This window comes from Microtus oregoni, unplaced genomic scaffold (assembly GCF_018167655.1).
Source record: "Microtus oregoni isolate MIOR12 unplaced genomic scaffold, Mior012 000016F_ref0000370, whole genome shotgun sequence".
In the NCBI taxonomy this organism is placed as follows: Eukaryota; Metazoa; Chordata; class Mammalia; order Rodentia; family Cricetidae; genus Microtus; species Microtus oregoni.
In genome coordinates this window covers 13,875,111-13,887,498 of record NW_024543075.1, presented here as the reverse complement: position 1 = coordinate 13,887,498, position 12,388 = coordinate 13,875,111, and the positions used below count along the sequence as shown (strand labels likewise).

General features: G+C 43.1%; 1 protein-coding gene across 1 annotated transcript in view; it reads left to right on the top strand.

Annotated features, from left to right (window-relative positions):
- LOC121457655 (deleted in malignant brain tumors 1 protein-like) overlaps positions 1–12,388 on the top strand; it is a 120,301-nt gene that overhangs the window by 17,396 nt on the left and 90,517 nt on the right. Inside the window, 5 exon segments of the mRNA XM_041666567.1 lie at positions 348–380; positions 4,140–4,169; positions 5,702–5,764; positions 11,722–11,760; positions 12,192–12,248. Coding sequence (XP_041522501.1) covers positions 348–380; positions 4,140–4,169; positions 5,702–5,764; positions 11,722–11,760; positions 12,192–12,248 — 222 coding nt within the window.

Here is a 12,388-nt window from a genome sequence, read left to right as displayed (position 1 = left end):
AATTTAAAAATAAACTTTAAAATATTCCTGATGTTAAGTAGAAAATGTTCATGGCTCTTGGCTCGCTTTATTCCTTCTAAATAATTAGCTTCATTTTTGTGCCAGTTATTCAAGTCTGATTTATTCTGTAATATTACTGTTTTTCATCTTCCCAAGGGCCTGCGGTTAAAGCAAAATTCATTCCTCCCTCATTAAGAAGGTGGGGTGATTTCTTGAATGGTTCGTAGGATCATTTAATGACTGTTCTTCTGAACTATGTGAGGCAAATAGCTGGGGAAGAGATCTGACCTGTCATTAGCTCTTTTCAGTTCCAACAGCCGCTTAATTCTCAACCCCTCTCCCTGCAGGGAATGGCCAGGAGCCACTGGTGGGGCCCCAAGGTAGGAGGTATTTTCTTTCTTTTTTTTTTTTTTTTTTTTGGTTTTTTGAGACAGGGTTTCTCTGTGGTTTTGGAGCCTGTCCTGGAACTAGCTCTTGTAGACCAGGCTGGTCTCGAACTCACAGAGATCCGCCTGCCTCTGCCTCCCGAGTGCTGGGATTAAAGGCGTGCGCCACCACCGCCCGGCCATCAGGAGGTATTTTCATGTTGAAACTCTTCATCATCCTCATTTGATGCTGACTTCTTAACCCTTGCTGAGCCAGATCTGGAGAGGACGTGTTGTATACTCTCTGCTCAGGTAGCCCTCGCTCAGGCGTTTGGCAGCAGAAGGTTTAGGCTCCATTTCTGCCACCTCATTAGTGCCAGTGGTCACAACAGGCTGTGTATGACCTTCTGAGAGAGGAGACAAAACACCTACCTCACAGCGAGTCTCAGCTGAAGGTCACAGACTTGGAATGGTGACGAGTACCATCGCCACCGAAGTGTGTGACAGTTCTGGGTGGGAGCTTCACCCTCAGGCTTATTTGAGTCTTTGGTTCAGAGGCCAGAACTCTTTTGGGAACATTAAGTTTCACAGGCCAAATGGCGTCATGGTATTGAGGAAAGAGCTGGAGCCATCATGAAACTAAACACAGGCAGTCAAGAAGCCATGACCTGTCTATTTCCACATAAAATTTCTCTTGCAAAATCAGGTTCTGGAGCTGGGTGACAGTTCAGTTGGTGTAAACTTCTCCTGCACAAGCGTGGAGTCCTAGCACTCACATAAAAACAAAAGCTGGCCTTGGTGGTGGGTACCTGGAACCCCAGTGCCAAGAGGTCCGATATAGGCAAATCTCTAGCTCATTGGCCAGTCAGTCAGTCTAGCTGAACTGATGAGCTTCCAGTTCAGTGGGAGACCCTGACTCAACAAAACCAAAAAGATGGAGAGGGATGCATGATGGATGAAGACACTGATATCACTATCAGCTTCTGGCTCAGGTGCATGTGCGTGCACACTCGTGCGCGCGCGCGCACACACACACACACACACACACACACACGGGACAGGGTGGGGGTGGGTTGCTAGCTGTGAGGTAGGATGGAGGCATAGGTTCCTGACTTCAGTACTAAATGATTTAATTCTAAACACTTTCTATGCATGACTTATTTAATTTTCACAAAATCCCCATGAATTAGGTACTTGTTAAATTTCTATTTTATTGATGATGAAACAGAATCAGAAAATTAATCACATTGCCACGAACTGGGTCACCAGTTAGCCAGGGGAATTGTGCTAGCTGGTTGGGTAGATGAGGTCTAGTTTGGCTTTGGTGGACAGCTGATGCCACAGGTAGCCTCTTCCTTCCTGCTCAGTTAGTGTCTCTAAGTAGAAAAAACTGAAGACCCTCCTTGTTTCTCCTTCTTCACTCTACACAACCAATACACCAGGAAATTCTGTTTCTACTTTCAAAATATATGCTAAACTCTTTAGCATCTCCCAGCCCCCAAAATGCCATCTCGCAGAGTCTTGTCATCTTTCTTCCTGGTGATGGCAGCAGTGTCATAAGCTGCCACTTACCTCTGTTACTCTCCCAACATAATTGTCTCTGTGCACAAAACCCACAAAGGTTGCTTCATTGGTGTTCTCTGTCTCCCCTTCCTTCCACTCCCCCCCATGTGTGTGTGTGTGTGTGTGTGTGTGAGCGTGTGTGCGTGCATGTGTGTGTACATGTGTTCATGTGTGTGCGCGTGCATGTGCATGGGTGCGTCTTTCTAACTATGTGAACTATATATACAGTCAGGCTGGCCTGTAGCGTACAGTGAAAGCTAAACCAATGATCCTGCAGGTGCTGGGATTAGATTAAGGCAGGCACCACTCAAAGGCTCCCATGTCTCTGACTACTGAGGAAACTCCCCATCTAGCATCAGTCTGCCTCTGACCCTTTGTATAGCCCTCGAATTAGACTAGGTTGTCTCCAATTAGGACCTGTCCCAGCTCTTCCTACAGTTCCCAACTCTTCCTATCGCCAGGCCTCAGACAAAACCCCACTTCCACAGAGAGAAGTCCTTTGAATGCACACTGTGAAGAGGCTCCCTCTCAGTCACTTTCTGTATGACCCGTCTGGTCTCCTCCCATCTGAGATAGTCTTTCTAGTTTCTGTATGACCCGTCTGGTCTCCTCCCATCTGAGATAGTCTTTCTAGTTTTGCTTTAATCCCCTGCCCATCCTCTATCCTGCTTCTCCTCTCTCCTCAGGGAGAGGGGTTAGTGAGAGAAAGCTGCCTTACTTCATCTGAGGGCCAAGAGCAGCTCTGGTCTGTAACAGCCTCAAATAGAAACCTCTGGGATGAAAGATAGGCATAGGTGTAGCGTTCTGATGAGAGTCAATAATCAATGAACAAAGACAATAACTTCCTCTCAGCCAACACCACTTACCAAGCACAGAGTGTTCCATCACGCTTTCAATCCCAGGAGGCTCAGGGTTTAAAAATAATCAATTCCTAATAACTAGTAATTAGCTAAGGGCCAGTTAGTTGTTTGGTAGATTTTCCATTTATTTCCCTACCACCCATGTGGTCATTACTCTTGTATTTCTAATTTCTATATACCATGCATATATATATATATATACATATATATCACAGATACATGTTTTACTATCAATCATTTGAAATCTGTAGTACTGTGTGTGTGTATTTATGTTGCCTTGGCATGACTTCTAAACTTCATGATTGTAAGAAAGCAATATGCCTTAAACAGAAACCATACTTTGATGCTTTGTATTTTGAACTTTATCTTTTCTCAGGTCAGTGGCATGCAATAAAACCATTTTTCCTTATACTGGGCAGCCACAATAAAACACATCAGCCAATCAGCATAGAAAACAGCCAGTATCTACAGGGTGCTGTGTTGTTAAAGTTGGACGTTTGGTAGATTAGTTGTATGAAATTTGTTTTCCATATTTTGTTGAGGTATGTGCATGTTCTCATATGTGTGTGTGGACATGTGTGTTTGAACACATATGCACATGCGTGTAGAGAACCTTAGGTGTCCTTTGTCGGAGTCTGTTGTTGGTTTGGAGTTCCCCTAGTAGGCTAGGCTAGCTGGCTAGCAAACCTCAGAGGCCTGCTTATTTCCGCTCTCCAGAGCTGAATGACAAGCATACACCAACACATAAGGCTTTTCATTTAGGATATTTTAGCCCAAGATATTTTGGCTTATGGTCTTTTGCAGACTTATAATGTAGCTGCATCATAAGTCAACATTAGTATATAATAATCTGACATTTACAGTTTTTTATGATGCATGACACTTAAATTATCATAGTGTATTATGTTATAATATGTGATATAATTTAATGGTTAATCATGTATAGAAAAGATTAATGGCATTGTACACTGAGGGTCCACTCAGCTCCGAGGGAAGCATGAGCTGAGACTGCATCTCAGTTTGGGATGTGCTATCATCCTCTTACTTTGTGCCCAGCAGTGGACAACTTTCCAGGACTGACAAGTGGCCCTAGTTCCTGTGGTGACTGGCTTACCCTCACTTCTTCCAAAGAGCCACCTGTAAAGGCTTTAACCTAGAAAATCTTCAAAGCAAACAACTCAGCAAGTATTTCTCAGATCCTGTTTATCCCCAGAGCCTGTATTATTTCACCAGGAATTGATTTCCCATTTTGTATTTCAGACCTATCACATTAGACTAATAAATATGCCAAGTAAAAAAAAATCACTAATTGAATTGAATAAGAAATATCTTGATTTATTTGTATTACTAGGTGGTGAAAATCCAGGAAACATATTATTAGGTGAGTGATTTATTATTATTATCATAATTGTTACTGCTGCTTCCCCTGGGCATGTATAGTTAGTTACCCATCCAATCCAGGAGAGAAGAAGGTGAACAAGTAGGTTTTCAGTTGTACCCTCAAGAGATTTGTCCTGACCTGGCCTGGATATTGAATTTGTGTGCAAATGATCTCCAGAATGTCGCTACAATAGATTCACTAGCTGCCTAAAAGATAGCTTATGGTACTTGTATTTTTTGGAAAATAGTAGAAAATGTTTTGATTATATAAGTTTCATAATTAGTTGTTCAGCGCAGTTTGACCAGTTGCTCTGGGAGTTCTCATGCTCCCTCAATTTTGGCAAATGTCATGTTTTAAATTTTCTTCAGAGGGAAACTCATTTGCTCACTCATGATGTTAGCCTGTTGTGCACGTTTGCAACGACATCAGCAAACTGTCGTCATTTAGTGACTGAAATAATGCATGGGTTCTTTTGTCTTATAGTTTTAGAGTTTCTAAATCTAAACTCGGTCTCCCTTAGCTAAAAGAAAAGCATCATTTAGGCTCTGTTTATTCTGGAAGGTCTTGAAAAGGAAGATCCATTTCTGGGTTAGTGTTATCCTTGTGACAGAACACCTGACAGAAGCAACTTAAAGGAGGAGGGTTTCTTTTGGATCACAGTTTAGAGGTATAGTCATCATGGTGGAAAAGATTCTTAGTTTCTTTCTGTTGCTGTGACAAAAGCAATTTAAAGGAGAAAGGGTTACTTGGCTCTCAGTTCACAGTGCAGTTCATCATGGCGTGGAAATCAAGGTGGCAGGAGCAGCTGGTTAGGTCACAGCAATAATCAGGAAGCAGAGAGTGATGAGTACATGTTGCTGCTCAGCTCCCTCTCTTTACTTACACAGTGAAGCATCCCAGCCTAGGGAATGGTGCTACCCAGAGTGGGCAGGTCTTCCCATCTCAATTCATGCAGTTATGACAACATCTCATAGGCATATTCATAGGTCCATTTTCCAGGCGATTCTAGATTCTGTTAAGTTGACAATCAATAGGGTGACAACAGATAGTTTAGTGAGCTCCACACTGCAATACCTACACACTAGTACAAACCTAGAGATAACATGACACCTAAAAACAGAGTGACAACTATAGTACAGCACCTACAGGCAGTGTGATGCCTACAGGTAGAATAAAACCTATTAACAAATCTACAGTAATGGAACACTGAGTAAAATCACCGTAAGAAGCAAATAAGAGATCTTGAAGTTCTGTACCATCAGACCAATTCTTAGAGAGAATATAATTATCACAGAAGAACATTGAATACCTGTATTTGGGCTTAAAGCCTAGCAGGGACAGGATAAGGAACATTGATTGATCTAGGGGTTGGAGGATTAATGGCTAAGAGGTAGGTTAGTGTTTTTATCACTTATGCAGTGGGCCTTTAGAATTGTGGCAAGCTGTACCATGTGAAGTCGCAGGGAGCCCTGAATACCAAACCGTCCTTGAATCACCATGAACAATTATTGTTAAATATTTTTTTACTCCAGTTCTGCCTGCTGCCATCTCAACTCAACCATCTTCTAAACTGGCCTCAAGTTCCACTGCATCAGGTAGGACCCCATCACTGTCACTGAATTTACTGTCTTTAAGTTGTGGCAAAGGTTATTATATGAGACCACCAGCTTCACCGGAGATCATGTGATTTGAGGGGAAGGGGACTAGGGTTGTCTGTACTCAACACTGGCCAGCTTTATGTTTGTCTGTCTGCAATTACTGTCAAAGAACACTGGAACTCAAAGCTTTACATTTCACAAAGAAAAAGTCTAAGATGAAAGGATATGCCTGTGCTAGAGAAAGAGAAATGACCAAAGGGTCACTTCACACTCTTTGAACTTAGAAAATAAAATAGAACACCTGGCTAATGTCAAGGAAGAATCTGAAATAAGAAACTTTAATTTCCCCTAAGCCGGTGAGTCACAGGCTCACCTCTTTCCGGTTGTAGTGAGCAGGAGTCACCATTACAGTCTAACTTTATTTATCATTGTGACAGGTGATGCTATCTCATCGTCTATAGAAACTGCCATTTTAATACTTCAAATGTGAGTTGTGTAATTCATAGTGTGTCAGAGCTGCTAAAAGGCAGGCCCTTTCTTCTACAGGGTTTGTGTGGTTACCGAGAGTTGATTGAGGTTTCTGTCCTGCCCAGTTCCCACAGTCATTCAGTCCCAATAAAACACACAGAGGTCTACATTAATTATAAACTAATTGGCTTATTAGCTTAAGCTTCTTATTAACTCTTATAGCTTATATTAGCCCATAATTCTTTATCTGTCTTAGCCATGTGGCTTGGTACCTTTTTTGGCGAGGCAGTCACATCTTGTTTGCTCTGTGTCTGGCTTCCTCTGTGTCTGGGTGACAACTGCTGATTGACCTTTTCCTCTTCCCAGAATTCTCCTGTTCTCATTGTCCCACCTTTACTTCCTGTCTGGTAGCCCCACCTATGCTTTCAGCCTGGTTACTGACCAATCAGCATTTTATTAAACAAGTACAAGAAACAAATCTTTACAGGGTAAAACCATTGTCCCACAGCACCCCCCCCCTTTTTTTCAAAACAAGAACTCTGAATCTAATATCCTTTGTTTAGCTTTTTGTCCAGACCATTATCCATACAAATTGTAACCAACACTCTAAACAAAGAAAAACATCCATAATCCATTTTTTGGGAATGTGAGCATAGTTTTCCAGGATACTTCCTGCTAATTGGGGGTGCTGATAATCTTATGGGGACCTAAAGAAAATTTAGAATTATGATAAAGTCCTAACTGGAGTATCCTCTGAGGCTTGATCATCTCAGGCAGCAGTCTTTGAACTATTCTGGATGTAGAACTCAGACATCTGGGTCATTCCTCCTATTGGAGATTTCTCAGGGAGTCAACCTTGGTCAAACCTGATTTTTCTTAACTCAAAATGAATCCACAGTCCTTCATTTCCTGTGGAAACAAAAGAAAAACCTCTTCTCCAAAGTAACATATCTTTTGACTTAAAATTTAAAGTCAAAGCATTTTCAAAATACATATATTGGATTAATCCAGCAGCATTTATAATCAAATGTCTTTTAGCAGCTTTTGTTCCTTCCTCAGTCATCAAACAATTTGAAGACAACACAATAACATACAGTATCCAGACTCTCTGTGTATTTTTCATCTTTATGTGGCTTTATTTTAAACTCTATTTCTTTTATTTTTATTTTTAATTTTTGGCTTTTTGAGTCAGGGTTTCTCTGTGTATCTTTGGCTGTCTTGAAATTCACGCTGTAGACCAGGTTGTCCTTGAACTCACAGAGTTCCTCCTGCCTCTGCCTCCCAAGTGTTGGAATTAAAGGATTGTGCCACCACACCCAACTACTCTCTTTTTTTCTTTTATGGACCTTATCTTTTTTTCCCCTCCAAAACCTACATATATTTTTAAGCACCCAGTAAACTGTTTAGAGGTTTTCTTTGTCTTTGACTCTATATTTACTGTATCTATCTCTTTTTTTGACCACTTGAGTCTTTAATTTGCTAAGAGATATGGCTAGGATTAAAGCCATGGCTTTGACGGCTGGATGCAGCCCATTCCTTAGCTTTTTTCTGAGAGTCTAGCCTCACGGCAGAGGTACTGGATGGAGCTATGTTTATTGCCACAATTCTATGATGTTTCAAATTCCCTGCCACCACCAAAAAGTATACAGTTAACTTTTCATCAATACCATTTAAGAGTTTGTTGGCAGGATTTCTTAAAATAGCTGCAAGGTTTTTCAGCTAAAGCTGAGTCAGGAAACCTCTCTTAAATGACAGTGCTTACTTCTAGCAAGCAGAGCCCACATTAAAATAAAGCTATCAAGAAGCCATGCTTAACTCTATTCTATCTAGAATAACTTCCCAAGATCTCTCAGGCTTTTAAGTGGATTTGGTCAGCCCCACATTGGCATGCCATTCTGTTAACTGAGGTTTCTGTCCTGCCAGGTTCCCACAGTAATTCAATCGCAAAAAAACACACGGGGCAGATACCTCAAAAAGAGTCTGTCTGATCTGTGGGGTTAAAAGGCATATAGTGGTCAAGATTGGGCATGGTCCTCCAAAACCACCTGGGAGCTCCAGACGCAGGGAGGAAGGGCACCCAGATACCCTGAATAGTGAATGAGGAATCTTTCCTGCCTTGGAGATGCCTCAAAACCCTTAGTTCTCTGTGAGTCCTGGTGACAAGAAGCTGCAAGGTGGACAGCACTGGCACACGATGGTGGGTGTGGACGTTCACTCCAGGATGTCTGTCTTAGTCTGTCTGATGCTAAAACAAAACACCACAAGATGAGCGGTAAAAATACTGAAGCTATTTCTCATGGCCTTGGAGCCTGGGAGAGCCAAGCCTAATTCAGGGTAGCTGTGGGCTCCCTGCCTGCCTCACAAGTGGCAGAACTTCTTGATGTGCCTCACAACTGCAGGAGTGAGCCGCAAGCCCCCCACCCAGGTCCTTGTCATCTCCCTAAGGCCCAAACCGACCCCATCTGTGCGGAGACCAGGATCTCTATGGGTTCTTCTCCACAGAACTCTCTCCACTACTTTCTTTCTGTTTGTATCAGGAGGTGCTCAGGCTAGGCAGATCCCCAATCTCTGAGCAGCAGGCACCCAGCCCTGTCTTGCTCAAGAGGAGAAAGGAATCAAAGTTCTTGGACCCAGTAAGCCTGAGCTCTCCATGAGGAACCCAAGAGAGGACGTGAAGCTGGGCAAGGATGGTGCCCAGGGGGAAGGGTGTGCAAGAGGGAGCCATCAGCACATCCTGGACCGAGGGCTCAAAGATCCTGGGCAAGGCAAGAAACTCAGGTCTGAGCCTTGTGTCAATCATCTTTACAACTAGACATTAGCAAACTATAACCCATCGCCTGCTAGTTATGAATAAAGTTTTATTGGAACAGTAAGTTACATATCATCTATGGCAGCTTTTGCCCTGTAGGAGCAGAGCTGTTTACTATCTGACCCTTCACAGTTTTCTAACCCTGTGATTTAACCACTGAGAGGATCGGGTTTTCTTATCTGTAAAATTTCCTTACAAGGTTATTAAATATAATATTTCTATAACAAACAGACAAAAATGTCCTGTAGAGTCTGGTGATGTAGATCAGTAGGGAGCGCACTTGCCTAGCATGCACGACAATCACACACCAGCACTCCACAGCAAAAATATCAAATACATAAATAAGAAATTTCTATAATGGATGCAGGCCCCTTGGCTGTCAGTTTATGTTTGTGTGCCCACTTCCAAACAAAAGAGAGAAGCCATATTAAAATGCTTTTTAAAAATAATATAGCAAAATAAAATAGAGTAAGATAAAACAAAAACATCACACAGCAGTCAGACAAGACAAAAAGAAGGAAAAGAGCCCAAAAGAAGGTACAAAACCCGAGACCCACTCTTTCACACATCCAGGAATCCCATCAAAACACTAAACTGAGCCAGGCAGTGGTGGTGCACACCTTTAGTCCCAGCACTTGGGAGGCAGAGGCAGGTGGATCTCTGTGAGTTCGAGGCCAGCCTGATCTACAAGAGCTAGTTCCAGGACAGGCTCCAAAGCTACAGAGAAACCCTGTCTCGAAAAACCAAAAAGAGAAAAAAGAGAACAAACAAACAAACAACAACAACAAAGAAAAATCTCAAAAAACCAAAATCCAAACAAACCAAAAACAAAAAAAAACAAAAAAACAAAACAAAAAAACAAACCAAAACAAAAAACCCACTAAACTGGAAACCGTAATATACACACAGAGGACCTGGTGTAGACCTGTGCAGGCCCTATCCATGCTGCCTCTGTCTCTGTGAGTTTATATGAGCTTTGCTCATGTTGCTTTAGAGTCCTGTTTTCCTGGTGTCCTCCATTCTTTCTGGCTCTTACAATCTTTCCATCCCATCTTCTGGAGTTCCCTGAGCCCTGAGGAGAGGGATTTGATAGAGACTCACCACTTAGGGCTGAGTGGTTAAGGCCTGTCACTCTCTGCATACCATCTGGCTGTGGGTCTCTGTATTTGTTCCCATCTGCTGCAGGAGGAAGCTTCTCTGCTGATGCCTAAGCTAGGCACTGATCATATTTGTCTTTCTGGGCAGAAGTATCAAATAAATAAATAAATAAATAAATAAATAAATAAATAAATTCTGTAACGAATTCAGACCCCTTAGCTGTTTATAGTTTACATTTGTGGTTCACTTCCAAATGAGAGGGAGAAAGAGAAAGAGAGAGAGAGAGAGAGAGAGAGAGAGAGAGAGATCATTAAAATTCTTGACACTCTCATCTGAGTGACTGATGAAGGGTAAATCAGAAAGCGAGAAGCTGTGTCTGTTCAGCCGACATCACTCTGCTCAGCACTGACTCCTGGATGCTGGACTTGGACCTAACTCTCTGCCTATTCAGACGACATCACTCTGCTCACAGCTGACTCCTGGATGCTGGACTTGGACCTAACTCTACTGCCTCCAACCCCCATGGGCCTCATAATGATTTGTCACCTCTTTGTACTTTACTTATTTCTTCTGAAAATGGGACAACCATTTCTTTTGGCCACTGTTAGAAGGACTAAGCTGGGGAATCTTTAGGGCTTTTAGCAGAGAGCCTGGTGCATGGCTAATGCCTTCTGGTGTGACCTGGTTTAGGAGCGTGGCCCTGCTCTGAGGCAGATAAACAGTTGACGTACAATTCCCTGCTACTAGCCACAGCCACCTGGCCCTTCTCCCTGAACCACTGCCATTCTCCAGCTTTCTGCTTCTATGCATTTATTTGCCTATTCTGGATATTTCACTGAACCACAGAAAATCCAATACATCCTGTCCAACATGGTATCATCAAGGCTGTGTGGTTTCTTTTAGAAAATTTGAATGGAAAGGTAATCAATTATTTTGCAGAAAACTTGAACCAACAAAAGGTCCTCCTCATTCTCCTCCCTATTAAACACCCCCAAGCCAGTTTCCTTGTCCTGTTTCTCCAATCGCTTCCCCAACTCCCCAAACTGGAAAGAGGACATGACCCACCCACCCGCACCATCAGGTAGGTCAATGAGTCATGGATTAAAACAATAAAACTGGGGTGTGGCATGTGCCACGTCCAGCCTTCTAGACCTGCAGAACGGATGGGCTGATCTCCAGGGAGGGGGCAGATGCACTGCTAAGGGACAAAAGGCGAAAGTGTGATGCTCAAAGTCACCTGCAGTGCCACACTTTAACCCCAAAGAGGGGTCCTCATCTGTGCTGCCCGTTATCTTTTTGTCCCTACACAATGCTTGCCACGCGTTAGACACCAAAGAAGTACGGACTGAACAAATCAAATGGACGCGGAGTAGACAGTCGTTTGACTCCTTTTGATGCCCCCCACCCCAGGTTTTGACTCCAAATCCTGCTAGACAGACGGACACAGAAGTAAATCACTTTGTATAATGTGAGGAACCTGATTTGTATAATTCCTTCTTTAGAGAGTGCTGTTAATGTTTTGCAAGTGAGCAAATGGATAAAAAAGTCGCTTCTGACAAATGTTTTGTGTGTGTTTTAGGATCGCTGGATGGTGAGAAGTCACCAAGTGTCCTGTCAGGTAAGAGCACTGCCTCCATCATCAGTCCTGCCATGCTAGATGAACTATGGAGCAGATGAGTCACCAGATTATATAATGTCCTCTCTGGTTGACAACCAGTGTTCTCATGGATACTGTGGCTTTCTTAACACCTGTCCAGTTTCTCAATGACTGCCCTTATTAACACCAGGGATCGTCATTGGAGTCTATACGGGATGAAGAGGAGAGAAGTATTTAGGACTGCAGGGTCTTGCTGGGTAGCTTTCTGTCAGCCTTCTGACCTTGGCTCGGGTTTCACTAAAAATCAAGCAGTTTATGAGTCCAGGCGATGGGTTAAGGTGAGACCAAGCTGTGGTCCTTGTCAGGTCCTAGTGGAACCCTTCTGCGATGCATCCTGTGTTTGTCTTAGAGGAGGACCTTCAGTTCTCACGCCTGTTTCCATATCATTCCAGTTCCACCTGTGGTCGATTCATTGCCCCTTAGTCGAAGGGCACAGCTCAGCCTCCAAGGTAAGAGAGCATCCCATGATCCACAGCTGGGGATCGTCAGGAGCTCAAGGGGGAGCGGAAGGGTAGCTGCAGGTTGCTGAAGTGGAGGAGAAAACACCACAGTGGGAGGACTCGCCATCCTCCATACCTGGCTATCAGTT